Source organism: Malus domestica, chromosome 13 (assembly GCF_042453785.1).
Source record: "Malus domestica chromosome 13, GDT2T_hap1".
Lineage (NCBI taxonomy): Eukaryota > Viridiplantae > Streptophyta > Magnoliopsida > Rosales > Rosaceae > Malus > Malus domestica.
The window spans coordinates 21,388,699-21,415,257 of record NC_091673.1 but is presented as its reverse complement, the minus strand read 5'-3'; the positions used below and the strand labels follow the sequence as shown (position 1 = coordinate 21,415,257).

Sequence of the window (26,559 nt, the reverse complement as noted above, 5' to 3'; positions counted from 1 at the left end):
ATTGCGGATTGGGTAGAAAAAGGAGAATCGGATAAATAACAATTGTAATATATTACAAGGACCAGCAGAACTTCACATTCGTCTACTCGGCTGACAAACACGTGAAGTGGAGCAACAGAACAAAAACAAAATTGTTGCAGCCACTGCTACAAATACATACGTATATAGGTTAAAGGATTGCCAACCATCTCTCCATTTTCCCTAACAAAAGCAACCTTGTACATAAAGGTATCTGCGGAATTATCTACAAACTGCCACACCATCCAAGGAAAGATTGGACGTGCCGAAATTCCTATGCTTACCATCAGCCACATTGATCAGATGGTATCCTTGATTAGGGAGCTGGTTGATTAGAAGAGTCTCTAATTGGCAAGCCAAGCTCTTCCCCGGGACAGTGAAATAAAGGAAATTGGCGTTCTGCAGTCCTTCCTTTGAACGATGTGCACGGACTCGTCCCTCCAGATCATCCGTCTATGAAATCAATATGTAGACACATTAAATTGAAACACATAGCATAATAAAAAGTTTCATAATACACGAGTGTCATTTTTTCAGCCAATGACCAAGACCAATAATTATCAAGGACATAGACCGACCTTGAGAGTGACTATCATGACTACTTTTTTCTTAAAACCAGAAATAACTGAAGGGAATTTATGTTAACAAAAAATTACCTGCCCGACATACAGTCGCTTATCAGGCCTGAGAATCACATAAACACATGACAGACCAATGGTTGATGGAGGTGGCTGTTCCCTTGTACCAATTAGAACACAGCGTATCTCAGTAAGTTCTGATGTTTTTTTCTTCTTATAGAGCTCAGTCAGCATCTTTTGGCAAATCAAGGTCATTGCACTCTCAACCTCCTTCTGTAGGACTTCCATTCTGTTCATTGATCCTGTCACAGCTTCAACTTTAGCACTACTTGACAGGGGATGGGATCTCTCAGAATTGCTAAAACCTGTGGAACTTAACTGTTCAACTTTTGTGTCATTCTTTCCTATAAGTACCTCATTTGCGTAAACTGAATGATACAGGTCTTCAGCTCTGTCGATTATTGTTTCAGGAATCCCTTCCCTCTTAGCCGTTTCAAATGCTAAGCTTTCTCTACAGATCCCATCCATCAACTTCCAGGTCGGTTTTGTTTGGCCATCCACATATACAGTTCCCATTGCTTTGTTTACAGTGTTCTTCGTATTAAGAGGCAAACTAAATATCCCATGCAAGTGAGTAGATATGATACCAAGACAACCTATTGCATCAAGAGTTTCAACAATACTACCAGCAATACATGTACCCTTTGCTGTTTCTGTTCCTCGGCAGATTTCATCTACAAGTACAAGACTTCTCTTAGTGGCACCAGTAACAATGGACCGAATTTCTGACATCTCCACCTGAAACAATGAAATTGGGTAACATGAAGTGTGTAAGGCTGCAACCATTAAAAGTTGATGTTCCGATTCCAGTTGTATGGGATTCAGATGATTATAAATATGTATGAGGAATCAGAAAATCACATCAAACAAAACACCAAGGCAAGTTTTTCTTTTAGATTACTTTGTGATTTGATCCAAACATTGTTCTATATAACATGTAAGACATGGGGAAGAAGGTGAGGGAGAGAAGAAACTACAACGCAAGAGAGACGAAGATAGAGTAAAGTTGGGTCTTAAGTCCCAAACAATGACAAAACTGAATCCAATTACAGAAGGCTTGTTTACATAGGCAGTCCAATAATAAAATTCCGCGATAAAACGTAAAGGAAATTAAGGGGCTCAAGTCCTCCCTGCTTGAAGTGGAAAGATTAAGGACATGTAGCTGAGCATGAAGAGCTTAACTAATTTAAGAGAAACTAAACTATTTACTACATTACTTACTGACTATAGGCAACTAAGACGGCATATAATGATATCACACCTGAAAGGAACTTTTCCCATCAGCAGGGCTGTCATAAGATTTCATGTGAAGCATAATCGAATCAAAATGAGGAATCGAGGCTGATTCTGCAGGCACCATAAATCCACATATTCCAAGTAATGCGGCAGCACAAATTGATCGTAACAAACTTGATTTACCACCACCGTTTGGTCCAGTCAAAAGAAACAATGACTGCATATCAACAGTGTTATTTACAGCACTACCCTCTGCTACATTCAACCAGTATGGCGATAAACCAACTATCTTCATCCCATTTCCTCCATTCAATGGTTTTACATCCTACATCCAACAAATAAATATATATAACAGTCAGTACAGATGTAAGAAACATGATATGGATATGTGAACTGTCAATCAAAAAGGACCAGAGTGATTTATTGACACTACCCTCGACCTACAGGACTCTCCAAGGGTGGGAAATACCCATTTCCTTCTTCTCCCTTCACTGCAATATGCCGGCAATAAAATCAGAATACAATAGATACCACACTAAAGATGTGATTAATAAAGCAACCTCCCAAGAGATCAAATGTGTGGAATTCAAAGAATAGTTATAAAACCTACAATAAAAAATAACATGGATGATGGTTCTTACTTCTTATTGTTAGTCAGTTCTTAGCTAACAGCTTAGGATTTGATCAAAGCTTCACTAAGGCTGAGTTTTCGTTAAAATTCTATTGCATCAAATAATAACTCCATGAAAACTTTCAACTTATTTAATTCCTTTAACATGAGCAAAGAAAACCAACCTCCAGAGGTTTAGTGAAACAACAAAACTGCCCTCATTGAACGAGGGAGTAAAAGTAATATCTAAAACCAGATTGAAGATCTGTGTAACATATGCTTAAGATGATCAAAGAGAATGAGAAAAACTAATACAAGTGATACTTTGATAGTCTTGGTAAGTTCTTACATGAAGAAAACAACCGAATTATTATGACTACCCAGTACCCAATGAAAATACTGTCCACAGAATAAAATTATAGTACAGATAGACACTAAGCATTGAAAACGATCCCAACAAATTATTCTAGCTGACCATCTAACTATTAAATCACACCGCTGATTACAATTGCAGATAATACGAGTACTGTTTAAGGGCATTTTAAAGTCATAATACCCAACCTCACATGAGCAAATAATGCCTTTGCAATAACTAGAAGCATTGAGGAGAATACAAGGATATTGATCTTCGCTTGTAGATCAGAAGAAAGTCCCCTCAACAATTCCAATACCCTTGTTTTGGCCTTGGCACCTGCCTCATGGTACCTACAACAGAAAAAGAAAAAGAAAATAAAAGGTTAAGTAACTCTATTCAATGTAGAGGACTAAATGAAGAAATAAAGAGTGGGTTAGCCAAATTGAAGAAGAATGAAAGCAACTTCCATATCAAGGAAAATAGCACACCTTGTTAAAGCATCCTCCACTTTCGCTGTGGTAAACCACTCTTCTCCAACCTTTCTACCTTTTGAATCTAGCGCAGGTTTAAGCTGTTTAATCTGTTCTTCCCCAGGGGTACCACCCCAAACAGCAGGTGCAAACCGTTTACCCTTAAACCAAACAGCTTCGTGCTCCCGTGCATATAATATTTCTCCTTTTGGGCCTCCAAGTGGAGCTGTGGTGGCCTTTATTCTAGAAATAATAGGCAGGAAATCTTCAGTAACCTGCAAAGTTCTAAATGCTATGAACATATGTACATCAAAATGCTTATAATTAGGAAAGAAAATGTTGAAATCTTAATGTAGTGCCTTCTAGGACAATATAATTTAAAGTTAATTTTGAGACATGTAAACGTGTGAGCCAAAGTTGAGTGCTGGAGACCTACTGCTAGAGATAACGCCTCAGCAGCCTTTTCCACTTCTGCAACTGCTTCCTCGATATGCATTCTCTTTATACGACCTTTCCATGAAGACTCCATATCCTCAAAAAAATCATTAGGAACAAGAAGAAAAGAACTAAACTTTTGGTCATGTTCTCCATCCAGGGAGATCATTTCACCAATACTATCTGAAGTGCACTCGCATTCATTAACCTGGCCAAAAAAGGGACTAATATTATATACATGGAAAACAAACAGTATAGACACTTCAGGATCTATATGAATGCCTGCAAGATTTACACGTCTCAATCCACAGCAATCTAATAAATTTATAATCGTCCAACCAACAGAGTGCTTTCAATTGCAAAAGAAAGAGAAGATATACCAACGCCTTCCAAAAGATGCATGTTTTATAAAGAATCTAGTAACTTATTACGACTATTAAAAAACTTATACCTATAATTCAAAATGGATGTTTCATGGATTTTGAAAGATTTGTGTAATCATCCTTTATAGCAAGTCTCTGAGAACTAAGATTAAATGTATTTGAATCAAATAGAGTGGCAACTTTTGAGATTTATGTTAGGTTAAGCACTAGTGCCCTTCATAGAGAAGACAACAAGAATATACATAGGGGGCTCCATATTGAAGATTGTAAAGTGAATGTTTCATTTCCTGGAGGGGTCTTGAACCCAGATATTTCAAATTTCATGAACAAGGATCTAGCCATCTAGTTTGGAAGTTGGTTTTTCATTTAACCTATTCAACCATAAAACTTTTCCTGGTAAACTAGAGGACATAAAAAACCGAAAGAAAAAGAACAGAAAAAACAGTAAAATCAACTCAGCAGCTGTACTTACTAATGTCTCAAAGTCAATTTTCAACCCAGTTGCCACCCATGTAGGATCCATCAACAACTGCAGGATTTCACATAGCTCAGGGGCTTTTTGCATGTGCAATATTTCATCGAGAACATTTTTAATTCTGCAGAACTCAATATGATTGGCCTCCCTCAGTTCAAGAAGCTTCACCAGCTGTGAAACATACAACTCAGGATTATTTACCAGGGTATAAAAAGGCACGCGTATATGGAGGCGCACACACACACGAATACTCCCCTGTATGCATATTCACTAAAACATCCATGTATTATGTGAGAACCATTTATTGACTAATTAATTTATATTCAAAAGTTAAATATAGTCAAGACACGGGACAAAATTCTTTAAATAGAGATATAATAGAAGAAAATACTTAAAATACTCACCTTTCAATAGCATAGCATTGCATCGAAAATCTAAAACATAAACATTAAAAGACTGAAATCTGGGAAGTAATTACTCAGCCAACTTAGATACTTCAAATTCATACTTGAGTCATAGAAAGGTCAATGCCAACTATGGAGAAGGATATCACTAGGACGAAAGGTTTTACACTGGTGAAAGAGAAGAACCAAGAACCGTCAATAAAAAAATGGTAATTCACTATACCAGCTCACATGTAGTTCATTTATATTCAAACTGTAATTTACAGAGACTGTTTTAAGGTCTTGATATTTTATAAAAGTGAAAAGAACGAAAGCAAGAGCAAGCTATGCTTGAATCACAATAACAAGGTCAGGATACAACCTTTGCAGGTGAAACACAAGTAAACTCAGGAATTGAGCACGTTATGTTGCTCATAAGTCTGCACGTTGCTGATTTAATAACAAATAAAAAAACACTTGTTAGAGGATTTAGAAAAACATAATAATGAGATGGCATGCCATGCAGGTCAAACATAACACGTTAAATGCCAATCTATTGTTCAGGATCTCAGGGGAACAAAATACTGTAATTAGTACATTATGATAAATTTAGATAATCTAGAATCTTAAGGACACCTTTTATTTGAAACTTTGAATCACGCAGGTTAGTGGCTCTTATTATTTTGAGTCTTCTCGCTTTGAAGCCTTTCTGCATGGAACTCACCTACTATATGGAAAAGTGTACCCTTATTAATTAAAATTGTTACTTTTTTAAGTTTGCCCCCACCCACCCACCCTCTATATATCATACAAATTAATTAATCTGTCTCTTAGTTGGTGTGTGAGTGGACATGAATGTAGTGGCACACGTTTGAGCAGAAACGTACAAAGTCATGGAACAATGCACTAGGATTGACTTAGTATAAAACACACCAAAAGATAATGGACAAGAAACAATATGTTTGGGGAAAAGAAGTCGGATGCTAAGATCTCATGCGGAAGCAGTACAAAAAGTACATCACAGCTCACCTTGAATTGTGGATGATATATCATAAGCTGGAGGATTAAGAAGAAGATCCCTAACATACCTGAGAAATCAGAAACAAACAAATCTAAGGAACAAAGTACGAAAACATGTACCCACACAGACATACAGTTGTACGCGTACGTTAGCATATTATGAGATTGTACATCGAACAGAACTGAGTGAAAAGGGAAACTGGAGGAATTTGTCATTCGAATGAAAGAAAAACTCGGCAGTGATCAAATGGCGGTGATGTATTTGTTCAGGCACACCAAAGAAAAAACATGCATAGAGCCACAACAAAATGGAGGGCTATGCAGTTTGTTACAACGGAACAGCATACATAATATACTCACAATAAGGGGAGGCCTGTGCAATTTGAAGGAAGCAACACCTTCAACAAACAAGGTATGCCCTCAGTCGGTATGGCACCTGGAAGTGTGCAGAAACATATCAATCAGTTTTAACTTGACAATGACTTCATATCATGACAATCAAATAAGGGTAGTGTTATCCACACACCCATTTTTACCTCTCACACACCCCTCTCAATGTTCGGGCGTCGGATCAAATGAATTGAAGAAGATCAATGGACAAAAATTAACATGGGTGTGTAGGAGGTAAAAAAAGGGGTGTGTGAAGAGCACTACCCTAAAGTAAAATCGTCAATGCAAATAGACAAACCAATTTGAGTCGCTGTTCCAAGGGTTAAAGGGTGGGGTCTGTTTTCTGAAGGCACACTCACATTCCTGAATGTAACTTCTTCATCTAGACCATAAAGATCTTTAACCTGAGAAGTTCGATAGATGGATATCTCATACGATATGCCAGTGAACTAAAAGTGGAATACACAATAAATTCATTAGATATGTTGACCTTAGATAAAATCTCAGTGACAGGATTGCCTTCAAACCATTCAAAATGTCTACCATTACATTCTCCCCACAGTAAGCCTCCCTCACCAAATTCTCCCCAACGACAAGTGCCTGTAAAGGAGACTCTTGATATAATTAAGAATGAAATAAACTACTTAAGGAAGAATAGCAGAAAGATAAGAGAACTATATAAAGTTATGAAAAAGAAATTTTATTTTCTTGGTTGAAGAGCAAGAAAAAATAATCACCCAAAACTTATATAATGGGAAACGAAGGTTTCTCAAAATATTTGCAAGGCACATTTAAGGGAAAAAAAATTCAAGGTGTAGAATAAGTTAATAACAGAAACTTAATTTGGAGGCATTAACTTTAACTTCCAACAGGTCTATGCCTCACTTGGCAGGGAAAAATGCAAGCCACAACCAAAATCAGATATCCTCTGCACAATTTTACAATTTGGCCTAACAGAAGCACCCCACAGGCAATAAAGGATGCACCAACCATTTTTGACATTAATTTAGAAGTTATATCTACCTGAGAAATTGCTCCTCAAAGACGTATGCAGAAATAAATGATGGTACCGACATGTACGAAGCTTAGTAACCAAGGCCTCCTCAGTCAAACCATCCTCCGACGAATAAGTTTTCATAGTCTCCAGGACAAAATTGATGCAATACCCTCTTGCGGAACGAGATATTCCTGCCATATATATTTTACAAGTATTAATGAACCTTACACAAGTCAACCTAAGATAGCTGTATTGCCTTTAAGGACTATGAACAACAGAATCTAACTTACAGCCTTAAGAAAAGACACATGAATTTAGGAACTGATTTTTAGCATAAATTGGAGTGCAAAATTAACTTGAAGCATTAAATAATCAAGGACGGGAAAATCTAGTGAATTAACATTTTGAAGTAAGAAAATATAATGTATTCTTACCAACAACAGGCATTGGTTCTGGAAAATCAAGATCGTGATCAACCCCAACAAGTCCGAAGACGTAAGGACTACCAGGATGAGCATGCCTGAAATACTCAACAAAACAAGTCAGAAGAAACATATGCATGTCAAGAATTTTGGGCATCAAATTCAAAAATAAAATTTTCCGAAGCAATATAAGGATACAGGAAATTTTCATGCTCCACACCCTAAATAACATGAAACTTCTGACATCAAAATATGAACAACCATAAGAAGCTTAATGTTTCATCTTCAATAAAAATCTAATAATTTTTATAAAAACAAAATAAGAGACCACATGTATATTAAATTTCCAAGAAGCAGCATGTGTATTTGTGACATAGATAACTGTTCATTGAGAACATTTTTTATGACAACTGTACTAACTGTGTTGTACCAGAAATCCAGAATACACAATAACATGCTTCAGGATTAGATATCTATCCCTTTCTTCAAAATAAACAATAAAACAATTTCTATCACTCAATTCAAAAAAGGAAACAAAAAAATCTGTTTAATGGTATGTTATATGACAAAATGACAAACTATAAATGAATGAGTTATCCACATGTAATTACCCCGATATAAAACGCCCTTTACGGGAACGAGCTTGTGTTGGGCCCTGCACTTCTTCCACAATGCACTACAAGGACCAAAGCATGATCATTGAGCAACCAATCAGACAATGAACACTGAACAAACTAGTTGGATGACAAAAAAAATGACCATATAAGGCAATGGATGCATGATACACCACTAAAGGCAACAGAAGTACAAGACGAACACCGAATGAAGCATGCCTCAGCGTTTCAAAGGTGCAAACATACAAATTATGCAGTAAACCTATCATCCATTAATGGAGCAGAAAACAACAAGGACCTGAAGGTGTAATTGCATATTCCGGACAACAGTAAAGTGAATACATAAAAAAGTAGTTAAAACTTCAATGCACCAGGATAATTTATGAATACAATACAATGATTAGTATAGTTATCATAAATGCTATACTCACCACCGAAAACCCATTCCGTGTCAGATCATCCAAAGTTTGACGAAGATTCTGCAAATCATATATAATTATGCACTGAGTCCTTGACAGAATAAACACATGATTTTATGCATAAGGAATTGATTGAAAAAAATTGACAAGAAACATTTCTTTATATTGGGTTGAATTGGAAAAACGTAATTATATAGACTTTGGAAGAAAGAAGCAAAAGAATGGGGTAGAAATTATGCCATACTAATTATTTAGCACGATTCCCAACATACCATCCTATACCTAGGCAAAATAATAAGTTAATAACACATGTGAAAGACCTCTTAAGCATATTCAATTTGCTAAACATGGTATAGTTCCCAGGGAAAACCAAGAGGAACAAAGTTCATACTTTAACAAGGCCCCATTTTTTGATAATCTTGTACAAATGCATAGTAGGGTTTTTACTATTAAGTATATACAGTTTCTCAAAATTAGTAAAGAAATGACAAAGTAAGAATTGTGACAGAATAAAACTTCGATGTCTAGAAATATTTGAAGTTCAAGGAATCCAAATATAACATGCATACGAAAATAAAGTATGATCCATACCACAACCGGGCAACCAGCTCTTGGAATACTATCTGAGCGCAGACCCCCAAAAGGATTTAAACCTGCATATTCAACCAAAATACAAGCATCTATTCCAAGGGCTTCATAAAAGTCACCAACCTGAAATATAAATAAAATAAAACAATTGTTGCACCTATAATTAATAAACTATATATAAACATATTACGAATGTTAAGAGATTTCAACAAGGCAGACCAATTATAAAGTAGAAAAGATCGCATGAAAAAATCTAGCTTTAAAAGCTTGTTAATACCAATAGGGCTGATATACAAATAGTTACATACTCTGCAGAGCAAAACTTCATGTGGAAACTTTGACTTGAACTGCAAGATCTCCCAGTTGAGTGTTCCTTCTTTTAGACTAAAACAAACAAGGTATACTCAATGAGCTTTACAAAGAAAGAAACAATATTTTGAAGCTTCTAAGAAAGATGACCATACTAGTTTTCTATCAAAACCTATGAACATGTAAATGTTTGAAAGAATACTCTTTTACAATGAAAAAAAAAACTCTTGGAGATCTTTCAGAAAAGAGTAAATTAATTATTTCTGTCAGGATTCAATTCCTTATATTTGGGAAATTTATGTGCACAAAACATGTAAAGGGACTTTTAGCCAACGCAGAGATGCAACAACCTTTCTTTGGATAAAAGATGAGTAGTGCTATTACAAAGAACATCAAGCTACTACAACTCATGTGTACTACAAAGATGCTATAATTCCAACCCTTTTATATTTAAATTCAAAATACTAGAGATAAATAATCCATACTAAAACTTTTAACTATTAACAATTTACTGTCTTCTAGTCCACCTAGAAATTTGATCCATTCTCTGCCTCTGATCTTTCAAGAAGGTTAAGGTACAAAATCCTGTTGATCATGAATGTGAGTAGTTCAAACAGACCTACATCAAAGGGTCTATAAATCTATGTAAGATTCTTCAAACTCAGTTTTCTTTACATCTAAACATTTAAACTTTGGCACGAAGGACCAAACTTCTAAGTACACACCAAGCTTCTTTCTAGGTTCACTTTGGCATGAAATAGAGATGAAACATATGGTTGAGCACAGTAATCAACCCAAGTCTTCTCATTTCAAAACCTGTAACCCGACACTTTGCAGGTTTGATGGCTATCATTAGCATTTCTTTAACCTATCCATGACCCACAGCAGGGAGCTAAATTTGAGGAACCTACAGTTTAGTCCTTCATGTCATCTAAGGATGCAAAAAAGAGGTCATATGAATATTTACATAAAACTTTACAAGAAAAGGAACACAAGCTCAACTGCTAAGAGCAGAAAAGAACGGCACATAACACATGATTTTTTTCTTCTCATTGTCTCTTCCATAAGAGGTCGCACTTGGTGCGATGGCAAGTGCCTTCGCCCATGAGCGGTAGGTCTCGGGTTCGAGACTTGGGAGCAGCCTCTCCATAAATGGGGGTAAGGCTAGCCGACATTCACCTCTCCCAGACCCTGCGTAAAGCGGGAGCCTTGTGCACTGGGTACGACCTTTTTATTGTCTCTTCCATAAACACACAATTGAAATAACAATAAGATCGATAAAGTATCATAAAAAGATCTCACCTCCCATTTTTTAAGTTAACGTCCAAGCCTAGCAAATTGGAATAGTCAAGCCTTTTAACCAGCTGGACAGTTGAAGGCTTCCTGCACATCTCCATCCTCTGCAAATGAAACATGTGTGATGATGAAAGATCTTCAGTGAAGATATCAAGAAATCATATTCCCAATGAAAGCCAAAAAAAGAGAACTTGTCTATTCACAACAGTAAAATGTGTGCAGTAACAAACCTCCTTCCACCACAGTATGTTCGAAAGAGCTCTTTCATCCAGGAAATTATTCAAAGCATTAAGTTTTTTGGTCCCTTTTCTGCTTCCTCCTGAAACTTTTTGATCTTTGAAACAACGAATCCTTCGAAACTGTCCACTATTAATGCAGAACAAAAAAAAATCTCATTGTGCTAGTTAAAGTAAGAGAAACAAATTAAAGATGAATATTAAAGGTACACAGACACACACAAAGAAGGAAAAGAAGTATTACCTACTTCGCCAGTGGGTATGGCTAATTCTTGAATAGTTGTTCTGTTTCCCAGTATTTATTTTAATTCTTTTAATTAAATGAAGGGAATTATCATCAGACCACATTTGAATTTTATACCAAGACTGATTGATACTATCATTTCGTAAGGCATCCTCAAACATTTTCATAAGTATGTTTACAATAAAACGAATTAAGTTGTTGAGTAATAGCTTTGGTTCATTGCACATCACCAAAATCACCAATGCACTTATGGGGAGTTTCGATTTTGTTTCTTTGCTTCTGAAGTATCTTGATTTTAATTAAGTTACGATAATTTCTACATAAACATATCGGAAAGAGTATTTTGCAAAATTGAAATTTTGACAAGGACCCACTAAACCATTTCTTACTCTTCATCGATGAACCAAGCTTGGCATTTCGGAAATCTTATTCGATGGAAATTCAAATCTCGTGGATAAGGCAAGGTCTCTAAAGCTTCGAAAGAATTCTCCTTTTATTGAAATTTCAATGACCCAAGAACATATACAACATAATAAATTCATAATTCAACAAATTTACACACAAAGACATCAGCATGCATAAATTAATAAAACAGAAAATTATTTCATAGGGAGAGGGAGAGAGAGAGAGAGTACATGAGCGGAGGAGAGGGAATGAAAGAGCTGCATTTACGAGGAGGGGAGCGAAGAAGAAGAGCGAGATGGCAGCAGCGAGGGAAAGAGGCGACGCCGTTCCGAGTAGCGAGCCAGTACATGGCGGTGAAACACTGAAACTGTATCCAAGTTATGGTTTGAGGGGATTTCAATTCTAGGGTTTTAGAGAGAGGGTTTTCGTTTTCCCCTTTTGCCTCTTCTGAGCTTCCCGCCAGAAAGCAACAGGCTAAAAAGAGCTACTTTTGGGAACACTGGAGTGGAGAGACTGTGGAGGATGCTTTTGTCTGTTTTGGGATGTGGAAGGACAGGACAGTCTAAGTGATGGGGTTTGGATGCGGTGTGGATCACTTGTCCGAGGCTAAGGACAGACGTACGGGTGCATTTTGGGTTGGAGATTCCATTCCCAACCGTAATTTCTGTTCCGAATCAACATTTTCAATTCTGAAATTTTCCCAAAAGAGTGGATGGCAATTAGAATGTATCTCTTTAATTCGGAATTTCTCAAACTTAGCACTATTACATTTATTTTTACTTCTCATGCATTTTTCTTAATTTTTGACCGTCGGATCGAGTAAACTGGTGAAGATCAACAACAAAAAATTAATAAGGATATTTGAGAAATACAAATAAGTATGTGAATATCAAATTTATAAAAAGAAATCATTTATATTCTTATTTTATCATGTTTGTTATTATATTTAGATATTTTTATTTCGTATTTTGTATATTTAATCATACTATTATATGTGAAATGAAGAGTATAATCTTACCTAATATTTTACAGGAAAATACTCTAAAATGGGAAAATTTCTTAATTTTGGGACATAAATAGGACATTTCAAATATGCACACGGTATGCACAACAATCAGACAAAAATATGATTTTTCCTACACCTTGAAATGACCGAATTGTCCTCCCATATAAATGGGTTATCTAGAAATTCCAACCTTCAATTCTCATTTTGTAGAGAGAGAAACAGAGACAAGAGAGAAAATCTCTCTCGCCCAATTCCAATTCGAAGAACCCTAACTCACCCATCTTCTTCATCCAAGAGCTCTCTCTCTAACCCACCCATCTTCTTCACCCAAGCTCTTTCTCTTTCTTTCTCTCTCTCCCCCTCTCTCTACATTTCGAATCTGCACAAGAGCTCTCTCTCTAACCCACCCATCTTCTTCAATTTTTACCTTTTCATTTGTAGGTTTTGTGAATTGAGTTTGCTTTTGCTTTTGCTTTTTGATTGATGGATTTTTTGAGTTGAAGTGATTGGTTTGGTGTTTCTCGGAGGAGACCCCAATCCTTCAATTTTGATTTCTGTTTTTTTTTTATTTTATTTTTATCATTTGTTTGATTTATATGTGGGTTTTCATTCCTTCTGTCTTCTCCCTCCCTTTGCTCCCTCTCCCAATCCAAATTTATAACCACTAAAATAGGGTTTGGCTTTTGTTGCAATTAAATGAAAAAAACATATTAGATGTCAGTTGCCTTTTGGAGAAGAGATAAATTTGAGGGAAAAGAGAGAAATCAGAGTGGAAAGAATGAAGAAAGAAGGATATGGATGGGATTGTTTCGCATTCTCGTTCACTCTCTTCGTATTAAGCTCGGTTATACACTTTATATACATGACATGCACATGTTATGCTCACAGATCTGAGCTCAACCCAAAAATTTGTGAAATTTGTGAAAAAAAAATTCCTTAATGAGCAAGTGGTGTTCATGGCTACATCTTAATATGAGAAGCGGGAATATTCACTAGTTATGATGCACATATGTTGTGCCCCGAATTTAGCGAGTATGACCACAACCTAGTTGGCCTCGGTAAAAAAAAAATTAAGAAAAAGTTTAGAGGACGTTAAGGATCATGCGTATCTATGAAATAACGACAACGAGTATCATGTTTTCCATATTCATAGTGAAGTGGTGATTGATGTACGTAACAAGACTTTTCAAACTGCTATTTTAACCTTGTATACGTAACAATTATGTTTTAATCGTATTAACTATACCAATAGATTGCCGTTAAAGTTTCTTATTAATGCGAAAAGCAACTCGTTGCTCGATCTTCAGTTTTGTGCATATCATGTGCATGTGCATGTATTGTACATATGATATGCATGTAGTGTGCATATAGTGTATATGGTGGTGACGTCATTGTTTTTATTTCGAAAAGAGAGCTATAAGGTCTAGATTTTTGGGTTGGCTCATATCTGTGAGCATATCATGTGATGTCGTGTACATACAGTGAACAAATCCTAAAAAAATCATCTAACAAAACACTAGCATTTAATGGCTAGGCTTTGTTCCCACCCTCGATGCGAGTCCAGTGGTGGTGGTCTCATGCCTCGGTTGTTTGCCGTGTTGCTGGAAAATGGCCGGAAAACTCGCGGCCTGCTTGAGTTTCGATTCCAACGATCATGGATGGGATTTGTGACAAGGATAGATGTTTTGGACTCATGAGGACGTGATGAAATTGGTGGTGGCTTCGATTTGGATGGTGTTGGTCGGATGACAGTGCAACATGTGTGCACAATGAGAAAGGGAGAGAGTGCGTGAGGGAGAAAGTGAGAGAAGAGAGAGAGGAAGGGAGAGAGAGAGAGTAGAGAGAGAGAAATCAGAAAATTGGAGGAAAATAACCCATTTAAATATGGGTATTTTAGTAATTTTGATTTTATGCATGGTTGCATGGCTTGTGCATAGCCAGTTTGTCCTATTTTTGTCCCAAAATTAAGAAATTGTCCCAGTTTAGAGTATTTTCCTATTTTATATTGTCAAATATGTTTTATGTCATATACACAAATAGTGGCCTACAAAATATCGCAAAAATTCAGAAAAAAAATATTGAATGGTAGATATATTTCCAAACTCTTGTGTAACATAAGAGATATGAATTATATTATGAAATTCTCGATGATCCAAAGTTCTAAAATTATTGGAATTAATATTTGATCCCAATACTTTTTTAAATTAGCATTGGAATGATTTGGTTCTGATCCGACCGAAATTTCCGATTTAAGACTTCTCCATGATAACATTGCTTTATTTAAAAATAAAAATAAATAAATAAACCTCAATCCTTTGGATGGAAAAAAACTTGTGTGGGGCTTGACTTGCCACTGTACTTTGCTGAGTGGCACTACAGTCCACTTAAAACTCACCATGTGGTAATTATTAAATATAATCATTTATCATTCTTTTATAATAATTCTCATAATTATTTTTTCTACTAATTAATATATCATGAGATCAATCTAATTGTTCATTTTTTTTCTCCTTCTCCCCTCTGTCTTTTTTCTTCCCAAAATTTCTGTAAGACTTTGAAAACTTAAATATATAAATTATATATTCATAATTATGAATATGTGGAGAAAATCGAAAAAAATAAATTGATTTATGGTTATGAAAATAGAATTGGGAAATTTTTATAATTTACGAAGTTTAAAGTTTGGAAATTTATTATTTAAAATTTGTAAACCTTTTGATGTCACAATTTATATTTTTGAATAGAGCTCAATCTCATGAACGTGTAGGCGCAAACCTTTCGTGAAACGGAGTTGTAACAAAGAAGTTATTAACGATTGAAGTTAGGGATAAAATGGTCATTTAATCAATATCTGGAAGGCTCCAGATTTGCTGGAGCAAGGATCTGAGAAGCCACGTGTGTGGCTGTGATGCAAAGGGAAGGAGAGAAAGGGAGAGTCACGAGCCAATCAAAGGGGAAGGAAAGGGGGGAAAGGAGAGGAAGAAAAGAGGAAGAAAAAAGAAAAGAAAGAGGAGGGTGTGGGTATTTTCCCGACCTGACCCAGCAAGAAGGACTGACGCCCTTCATGGTGTTTTACAGCGAGATTGCCACCACGCATCGCTTGGAAACACTTACCCTACCTCTCATCTCTCAATTACACCCAAAAGCATAAGGGTTTTGGAGGTGGTTTGGTGACAAAACACCCGTGGGTGTTGTGGCCACCCTTGTCCAAATTCCACCAATTGTAAAACATTTCCCTCCAATTACCACCATTACTAGACTTCTCTTGAGGCCTAGAACAAAGCCCAAACAACTGTAAGGGTAGTGAAGCACTGGAGGTGACGATTCGAGGCCACATATATATAGGGTTTCCGGTGGGTTTGGTCCAAATTGAACCATTTCCAGGCCAAATTGGACTTGGCCTCATGTATATAGTTTGCTCTATTCTTTAAGATCTTCATTTCTGTAATTTTTGAGAATTTTTAGAAATAGTTGAATTTTTCCAGCGAGTCGGAACGGCCGACTGCCGACCGCCACCCGCAGCGACGGATGCGGCGGCGCATGGCCAGGGAGCCGACATTGTGTTTTTATACGAATTTCGTTATTCTAATTATACTTTTGAGATCTAACTGTTGTGGTTTAAGTATTAATACGATTGTGGTATATGTTGGATTTAAATGAATATATTCGGATTTGGTTTGAATTTTAGAAATGTGAACTACGAATGGCTTGATCCCTGTTTAGGGTACGTAGGCAGTCTAACAAGATGTTAGATGCAGCCATAAAATAAGTGAAATTAAATAATCAAGAATTAATATTTAGTTGGAGTCTTGATCTAAGAGAATAAATTGGGAATAAATTGGTAAGATAATTGAATAATGGTATGTTTGATAAGAGAATTATGGTTTAGACCATTTTGTGGAATTAAGGAATTAAAAGCAAAGAACCTTAACCTTTGAATAGAAAATTATCAAGAGTTTAAAGTGGGCCTATCATCAAAATTATTATCCGAAATAAATTTTTCAAGGCGGGGCGTGACAATTTCCTTGTCATCTTCTTTCCCCACTGTTTCTCCTTTCTCAAAATACAAACATGCAGACTCGAATCAAATACCCTCAAAGCATGATGACACAATATGCACTTAGCTTCAAACATTTTACAAGAGTAGGAAACCATATGGATCAAAGTTTGAGAGATAAACTCAATTGTGTTCCCTCTTTTATGACCTTCTTTGGTTGCTTATAGATAGTAACTCCTTCCTTACTAACTTCTCTTAACCTTAATGTCAGACAACTCATGTAGTTAATTTAAAAGAACTTGAATATTTTATTGGTTGCTTTCCATTATAAAAGTGAAAACTCATGGGAAAAAATTGCAGAAAATTGTAGTTAGATTCAAATTCAACATAATTAGGGAAACTTGAATTAAAAATTTACATGAGATAAATCAAAAGAGGGATTCGAGTAGGAAACTGATGCTCACCCCAGATTTTGGAATGTGGATAAAGGCAGGCCAAACAAGGATTAAACTAGAGGGAAAGAGGTGGGAGAGAGAGAGAGAGAGAGAAGAAAGTGAAGACTCACGGCAAACATAAACTCTTTAGATTGTTTCGCATTCTCGTTCGCTCTCTTCGTATTAAGCTCACTTATACACTGTATGTATACGACATGCACACATTATACTCAAAGATCTGAGCTCAACTAAAAGATTTATGAAATTTGTGAAATTTTTTCCGTAATGTGCATGCAGTGTGCATATGGTGTGCATCTTAATATGAGAAGCGGGAGTGTTCACTAGTTATGATGCATGTATGTTGTGCCCCAGAATTTAGTGAGTATGACCATAACCTAGTTGGCTTCGGCGAAATTTTTTTTTTTAAAAAAGCTTAGAGGACGTTAAGGACTATGCGTGTCTATGAAATAACGACAACAAGTATCATGTTTTCCACGTGCACGGTGAAGCAGTGATTGATGTACGTAACAAGACCTTTCAAACTATCATTGTAACCTTATATACGTAACAATTATGTTTTAATTGTTTCCACTATGCCAATAGGTTGCTATTAAAGTTTCTTATTAATGTGAAAAGCAGCTCGTTGCTCAATCTCCAGTTATATGCATATCATGTGCATGTACTGTACATACAATGTGCATGTGGTGTGCATATAGTGTATATGGTGGTGACGTCACTTGTGATGATGTCATTTTTTTAAATTTCGAAAAGAAAGTTGTGAGCTTTGGATTTTTGGGTTGGCTTAGATCTATGAGCATATCATGTGATGTCGTGTACATACAATGAGCAAATCCTGAAAAATTCATCTAACAACACACACCAGCATTTAATGACTAGGCTTTGTTCCCACCCTCAATGCGAGTCTAATGGTGGTCGTCGGTTGTTTGTTGTGTTGTCGAAAAATGGTCGGAAAACGCGCGGCCTGCTTGAGTTTCGATCCCAATGATTGGGAATGGGATTCGTGATAAGGCTAGGTGTTTTGGACTCGTGAGGACGAGATGAAATTGATGGTGGCTTCAATTTGGATGGTGTTGGTTGGATGACAGTGCACCATGTGTGCATAGTGAGAAGGGGAGAAAGAGTGCGTGAATGAGAAAGTGAGAGAAGATAAAGAGGAAGGGAGAGAGAGAGAGAGATTACATAGAGAAATCAGAAAATAGGTGGAAATAACCCATTTATATGCTGGTATTTTAGTAATTTCGATTTTGTGCATGGTGTGCATGACCAGTTTGTCCTATTTTTGTCCCAAGATTAAGATATTGTCCAATTTTAGGGTATTTTCCTATTTTATATTGTCAAATATTTTTTATGTCATATACACAAATAACGGCCTACAAAATATAACAAAAATTCAGAAAAAATATTGAATGGTAGATATATAAAAATTTGAAAATTTTCAAACTCTTGCATAACATAAGAGATCTAAATTATATTATGAAATTCTCGATGATCCAAAGTTCTTAAATTGGAACTAATATTTGATTCCAGTACTTTTTTGAATTAGCATCGGAATGATTTGGTTCCGATCCGACCGAAATTTCCCATAAAGACTTTTCCATGATAACATTGCTTTATTTAAAAATAAAAATAAAAACCTCAATAATTTATCAGCCGTTTGGATGAGCATAATAAATTTTAAATTTGAATAAGGTTATAGGGTAAATTACATTGAAAGAATGAAATAATAAGTAAATTTATGGGATTGAAATATTTTTAAAACATTGTGTGAGGTTGTAATTGAATACAAACCTGATGAGGTAAAATGTAATTTACTCAAAATTATAATTTCCCAAATTGATATAGCCAATTTCTTTGTTAAAATTTGCAATCAGAGAAATTGACGTTAATTTTTTTTTTAACAAACGATATTATCTACATTAAGAGGGAGTGGCGGGCTAAGTCTCATAATGGGCTAGCAATAATATGATTCAAATTCACTTTTGGCTAAAATCAAGCCTAAGATCTCTCACTTACAAGCGAAGAGGAATACTACTAAAGAGTGGTCAAATTCGCTTTTGGCTAAAATCATGCCTAACAGGCCCAAAATTGCAAAGGGCACCAAATTGTTTTAGACAGAAGAGGATCCTCTCCAGATCCACTTTGTGGGGATCCTAGGGATCCCACATCCTAGTTGTTTATTGTACATCTTGCGGTCAGTTTTCGTCAGATACTATTTGTGTTTAATTTTAAATAAAAAGTTAAATAATTTCTGACCGCAAGATGCACGATGAATGCCTAAAATGTGAGAATTCTTAGGATTCCCACAATTTGAATCCGGATGGGATCCAAATCCATTTTAGACACACATGTATATGAAAAAAAAAAATTGAGATCCACATTTATGCTGATGTGGTTGCCAAATTTGTGACACGTGGTAAAAAACAATATTTTATGCATTTAAAAATAATTAATTAAAGAAAAGTTATAATTAAAAAACAAAAACAAAAAACAAACACACCTAGAAACCCCCCCCCCCGACCCACCTCCCTCTCCTTCACTCTCTTCACCCCCCTCCCTTCTCTCTCCCCAGAGACCCACTCGTCCCTCTTCACATCTCACACTCGGAATCCATACCATCTCAGGACTTCGATTGAAGTTGCGGTGCTTCTATACAAAAACCTAATCTCACTCAACTCAAGGTAAATTGCACTCTTCAAATCCCTAATTTTGAGCCCCTGTCTCTTTCGAACTTGAAGCTCCAGGAAACCGTCTACGAGATCTTAGTCGGAGCCTCCTGGATATCCAGGCCCAAACCGCTCACCTACATCCCACAGTTCGAGAATACCGACCGAAGTGCTTTGACTTCGCTTCCGTCGTCGCTTCAGAGGTTGACGTCATCGACGGTGAGCCCGGTCAAGAAGGCACTGGGTTTGAAGTCGTCGTATGGCAGGAGACTCAGTGGTGGTGACTCAGTGAGCCAGGGGAGGAGTAAACGGACCGGGACGATTTGGGAGCTCATGAAAGTTCAGATGATTCTAGGTTGTGTTTGGTTGCCAAGAAAATGATAGGTTTTTTTTTTAAGGGAAATTTTATTTAAACCCATGTAATCTCTTTCTACACCCAACTTAAGTTTAAATTGTTAGTTGTCTATTTTACCTTATTGCATAATTACTATTAAGTACAAAAATGAAATTAATAATAAAACTCTAATTTATCAATAAACCCATTAAACCCTACCATCACTTTTTGGTTATCCTACTACCATCCCTTTTATTGTTTTTCTCCGTCTGTTTGCATCCCCAAAACACCATTTGTGCTCACGTATCATTATATAAATGAAGAAAAAATATTTTTTTTTTATTGTGCTCGTGTGTCATTATATAAATGGAGGAAAATTTTATTTTTTTAAGTTAATTTCTTAATACAAGTATCTCATTGCTTATAGTGACACGTAAGGTACCATCTCATACTAATTGCTTCTCTCTCACACCATCTTCCTCCTCTTCGTCATCGGTTCTGAAGTTAATCTGGAATCTTCCCTGATAAGAGCATATTTATGCGACTTAATTAGCTTGTTCTTGTGCATTTATGTTGTTATTTCTTAGTCAATTTTTTATTTTAAGTTATTTTCGTGTGTTTGTAGGTCCTAATAACAAAGTTGGCAAGAAAGTGCATTTTGTTGCATTTTGGAGCAATTTTGGAGCAATTTTGGGCTGAAATGGATTGCATACATATGGAGCAAGCTGGATGGACGTTTTTGGTGTTTTAAAAAGGGTTTCAACACATACAAAAATCTGAATAATGAAGTTGAAGTGTGGAAGTGTGCAGATACATACACTTAAGGAACAATTTGAAAGGAAAAGAAGTGAAAGATGCCATTTGTTGGATTGCTTTACAAGTTGTATTCACATTTCTAGCAACTACAAACATAATTGCAAGCTGAAATGATGCATAGCATGTGTGTGAAAGTATCTAGCAGCAGGTGCATGTGTGAAGAGGTGTAAAGTGGCCAAAAGTTGGTGTTTGCAAGATGAAATGATGCAAAATATGTGTGTGAAAGTTGTCTAACAGCTAGGACATGTGGAAGTGAGCTGGAACACAAGGCAAAAAGTGCAGAAATCCACCCATGCTGTGCACTTCATCCATGTTCAATTGTTGTAGCAACATTCCACTTCCTTTCCTTTGTCTACCATGTGCACAATATTCTTGTCCACTCCTTGCATTCATTGATGCACCACTCCTTCTCCTTTCCTCCATGCCGTGCACACCATCCTTGTCCACTTCATGCACTCATTTATGCACCATTTCATTGAATAATTGCTGCACCATTCATTGTCCCCTCCATTGTACCAGATTTCATGCATAATTTCATCACTTTAACCTTCCATCCCTCACCTTTCACCCCCCATGCCATGCATCATGACTCCACTTTCACCCTTGAATCATTTCAGCACCACTTCATTGAATCATTGTTGCACACACCACTCCATTTTCTCCTACAAATGCCATGCACTTCCTCTATAAAAGGGAGTGTGTGTAACAGCCATAGAGGGAGATTTTGTTAGATCATTCACCACCATTTCAACACTACACTACATCACAAACACATTCAACCATTCTTTCATACAACTCACCACCTAAACCTTACACCAAACCTTGTGCCGTGAGTGAAGAAAGAAGGAAGAACTCTTGGATGTTCAAGCTTGATTGTTAAAGCATTCGAGGTGTAATTCGTTCTATACTTACAATGTTTAAATTCATTTTCTTTCGTTTTGTTATGAACATGAGTGGCTAAACCCCTCTTGGCTAGGGGTGATTTCAAAGCCATGATTATGTGTGCAATATGATTTGATAAATTCCAGTTATGAGTTCTTGAATCGTGAATGCAATTGGCTTAACTATTTGATTGATAACTTATTTATATTTTTTGATTAAGGGTCGACACTTAATTTGCATGCATAAATCCGTTGCTAGAATATAAGAAAGTTTCACATAATCGTTACAAACTTATATTCACAAGTAGTGGAGGTCGCTTATAAAGGATCGCGTTAAGTTTAATTCCTAGCATGAGTGACATAATGTCATAATTGCAAGTGCTTTGTCAATGCTTATGATTTTCATTAAGCGTAATGATCTTTGATTGTATCTCTATTATGATGTCATGTAGGGAACTTTTGAAGAATGTTTTGGGTTGTCGAATGATGTCATCCAATCCAATAAAACAAGGAAAATCTGAGGGTTAACTAGTGATGTCACGGTTAATTTGGGGCATTGTCATTCATAATTCAATGAAGTAGTAACTGGAAATCAAGTTGTTTGCATACATGTCATGATTGGAGAAAAAGCCTCTAACTATCCCATCATCCATCTAATTTCCTAAATTTGTTTTCAAACCTGTTTTTAAGTTACAATTTGTTTTGTTATTCTAAGTTCGTCCAAAATACAACCCCCCGTTACTTTCTTGTTTCAAATTGTTTTAAACTTGTTTTGTTTGTGGTTTTAAGTGTTTTGAGTCAAGCCCAAACCTTATTGTCGTCCAAAATTGTGTTTGGTGTCAGAAACTGCCTAGTTGGTGTTTTTAGGCAGTTTTGAGTGTTTTTATCTTATTTTGAGTCTTGTGAACTAGTTTTGAGTCTTTTGAATCTATCCTATTGTTTTTAAGTTTATTTTTATGTCTTTAAGTCAGTTTAGAATCAATTAGCAATCCCTCCTAATCCCCGGCCTAGAACGATCCCTACTTATACATATACTACAATTGTCAAAAGAGGGTTTAATTTGTGTTTTAAGTTAATTTTCGCATCATTCCCCGTGATCGTGTTTGCCAGAGTATGGCTTGTCTACATGCCAAGTCCAAGTTGGGGGCGGGCAAAACATGTTCTCGGAACTCGGAAGATCCGCTAGCCGTAAGATGCTGCTGCTGCCAGAATCTAAGCTGAACACTCCAAATTGGGATATCATTCTTGCTAGCTCATGCTTATACGACTTCTCATACCAAGGCTCGTTGAAATGATATGCTTCTCCCCTTGCATCCAGGGAAATCCTGACTAGACACGAAGTAGCTGCCGTCATCCTCCAGCACCAATATTCGATCATCCAAAGCTTCCGCCCCAAGCTCAACCCATTTCTTCTCATTTGCCTCTAACTTGAAGATCCTGAATCTGTGGCCAGCAGTTTTACATTTGTGGAGACTCCACCAAATGCTTCTTGTGAGCGTTGTACGAGTGGTTAGCTAGCAGAGATGCAATCAGTTTCTAGGTACGTTACTGCATAAGAAAATATTTTAGCCTGCAAAGATTAAAAGTTTAATGAATTTATGTGGTTTTTTATTTTTGAATGGGTGTAAATATAAATTTATATATTGAATTGGGTTTGTGAGAGTAGTTTAGGTAATAAATTTGGGTTTAAAGAGATATTTTTAGTTTAGTAAAAAATAATATGGGTGTAGAGAATAAGCTGGGTGTAGAAAGATGTTATTTGGGTTCAAATAAAATTTTCCTTTTTTTAATAACTTTTCTTTAATTAATTATTTTGAAATGCATTAAAAATTATTTTTTTTCCATGTGACACAAATTTGGTAGCCATGTCATCACAAATATGGATCTCATATTTGCTACATTATCACACTTAACGGTTTACTTAACAAATTTTCTAATGGATGTATGAAATTGAAATAAAATGGGTTTACTTAACAAATTTTCTAATGGATGTATGAAATTGAAATAAAATGATAAGTAAATGTATGAAATTGAAATGTTTTAAAGATGTTGTCAGGAATTGAAACCGATCCCAAACTTGAGGGGGTAAAAATGTAATTTACCCTTCCAAATTCCAAGACTTTCTCTTCGTCTTCCAAGTTCCAAGCCTTTCTCTATGTCTTCATAAGTTCTACACCCACACCCACACCCAAACACAACAATGTAGACAAATCTGCCTCCGCCTACATCCCGTTCCAGACCAAGGCCCTTCCTTCTTTTTTTTTTTTTGGGTAAACGAGACCTTCCTTCTTTGTGATACCAGCCACACCACTACTTGACCGCTATCGTCCATCGACTGATCGCCGACCCAACTCTAATGGTACCAAATCCCGACTCCTAAGCCCAACTTAAGCGTGCAATCATGGTGAAACGAGTCGGCAGCCGGAACTCGAATGACTCAACTCGGGGCATCAAGTCGATATCTCAATTCATTCAACTCGCCGAGTTCGAATTTTTTGTAAGTGATTAAAAACGTTTACCCTTACACTTCAGTAATAAAATATGCATGTGAGGGGGCTAGCCCGACCATTTTAAATACTTTTTTATTACATATTCGTGTTTTGAAAAAGGCACATTTTGAATGTTCATCCCGAGTCTTGAGCGTAGTACTAAGTGACACGTGAAAATTTTCTTTGAAGGTAAAAGGAACTAATTTTTGTGCAAGACTGAGTTGACAACATTGCCACTGCCACCCATCATCACCATAGCCACAGTATTCCACAATATTTTAGAAGATTAAATCCAACATTTTAAACCTCCTTACCAATCTTGAATTTTCTCTTTCGAACGAAGAAATACTCATCTTACTTAGTAAAACTAACCATGCGGCTGAATACAACTCCATAAAATAAAAAACATAGACAATATAAAGATATAGAATATACCAAAATAATTAAATCTAAATCTTGCTTTCCATAATCTTCTCTTGAAAATTACTCAAACAATCCGAAAATTCCAACAATACGCCTTGCTAGTTTTTCTAGCAACGTATTTGTTGCTCAACCATAATTTTCCTCTCTCTAAAATCACCGTTTCATATATTTTTTTAATATAACATACACCAATGGAAATATTAAAAATCTAAAACATATGGTTTGGTCATTTCACTCCACATGAGACTTGTCTCATCGTGATTATAACGTGAATTTTATTTGGTGGGGAAACCAATACATCCATGTACACATCACATGATTGTGCAATTAGCAGCCAAACTTGCAGCAGCAACGGCCATCTCAAACAGGCGATATGCTTCGTACCATTTACTCTGAAATAAAATGAACAAATTAACAACAAAATTTACTTTTTATATCCAAAGAAAATTAAGTATGAATTAACCAAAAAATAGAATTATAAATACAAATGTAAAAATTTACTCGCTCTTTCAGGTGCTTGAAAGTAGTAATTGTTACAAATCACTAGTGGACTCGGTGGACTCGGTGGAACTAGAGTCATTGCCTACATCCATGATATAACTGTAGACATCGAAATTTTGGTAAATAAATGTTGACCGATAAATCAAAATTTCAACGCTCATGTATTACATAAATTTTACACGTAGCGTGTGATTCGACGAAAAATTGAAATGAGTCGGAAAAGTCATCAAACAGGACACGTGTCAACACCTGGCAGAAACGACTTATTTCATCTGGAATATTATATTCAAAATTAGGCTTTGGAAAATTCTATAAATAGAAGCCAATTTCATTCATTTAAGGGAACCAATTCATATTACACCTTGAAGCTCTGAAGCTCTGAAGCTCTGAAACTCCGAAGCTTTCAAGCATCCAGGTTCCCGAAGAATCAAGAAAGCCTTCTTCGTTCTTCGTTCATCGTTCTTCCAAGATCAAGCCCCGACGACCCCTTTGAAGAACTTCCACCAATTCAAGATCAAGCCTCAAAGGCCCTTGAAGAACTTCCACCAATTCAAGATCAAGCCCCGACGGCCCTTGAAGAAAATGTTCATTGTTCATCATCCGTTCATCCCGAAGAATCAAGAAAGTCTTCTTCGTTCTTCGTTCTTCCAAGATCAAGCCCCGACGGCCCTTGGATCAACAATCATCCACCTTCAAGATCAAGCCCCGACGGCCCATTTGAAGAATTTCCACCAATTCGAGATCAAGCCCCAAAGGCCCTTGAAGAACTTCCACCAATTCAAGATCAAATCCCGACGGCCTTTGAAGAAAGTGTTCATCGTTCATCATCCGTTCATCCTAAGATCAAGCCCCAACGGCCATTTGGATCAACAATGTCGACAAATTCACACATCCAACCGTCCTTCAAGATCAAAGCCCAAAAGCCCTTGAAAGTCCGTTCATCACTGTTATTCAAAATCAAGCCCAAAAGCCCTTGAAGATCCGTCAATCATTGTTCTTCAAGATCAAGCCCAAAAGCCCTTGAAGATCCGTTCATCACTGTTCTTCGAGA

At 36.4% G+C, this 26,559-nt stretch overlaps 1 protein-coding gene across 1 annotated transcript; it reads right to left on the bottom strand.

The window, feature by feature from the left end:
- Positions 1 to 8: 8 nt before the first annotated feature.
- On the bottom strand, positions 9 to 12,563 carry LOC114820501 (DNA mismatch repair protein MSH1, mitochondrial). Its single transcript, XM_029091281.2, has 22 exons — positions 12,174 to 12,563; positions 11,289 to 11,424; positions 11,065 to 11,162; positions 9,762 to 9,837; positions 9,457 to 9,576; positions 8,878 to 8,925; positions 8,444 to 8,508; positions 7,845 to 7,930; positions 7,437 to 7,601; positions 6,904 to 7,013; positions 6,712 to 6,817; positions 6,384 to 6,459; positions 6,033 to 6,091; positions 5,386 to 5,453; positions 4,618 to 4,791; positions 3,764 to 3,970; positions 3,346 to 3,602; positions 3,064 to 3,207; positions 2,326 to 2,383; positions 1,918 to 2,217; positions 675 to 1,394; positions 9 to 471 (listed from the first exon to the last, which is right to left on the bottom strand). Exons 1-22 carry the CDS (start codon positions 12,290 to 12,292, stop codon positions 241 to 243), a joined length of 3,423 nt encoding a protein of 1,140 aa, XP_028947114.1. The 5' UTR covers positions 12,293 to 12,563; the 3' UTR covers positions 9 to 240.
- Positions 12,564 to 26,559: the final 13,996 nt, after the last annotated feature.

Coding starts and splice junctions, on each gene's coding strand:
- LOC114820501 (XM_029091281.2), bottom strand. CDS start 12,292: ATGTACTGGCTCGCTACTCGGAACGGCGTCGCCTCTTTCCCTCGCTGC. Junction 8,509..8,877: donor CACGGAATGGGTTTTCGGTG/GTGAGTATAGCA, acceptor TGGTCCTTGTAG/TGCATTGTGGAAGAAGTGCA. Junction 3,603..3,763: donor CTGAGGCGTTATCTCTAGCA/GTAGGTCTCCAG, acceptor AGAACTTTGCAG/GTTACTGAAGATTTCCTGCC.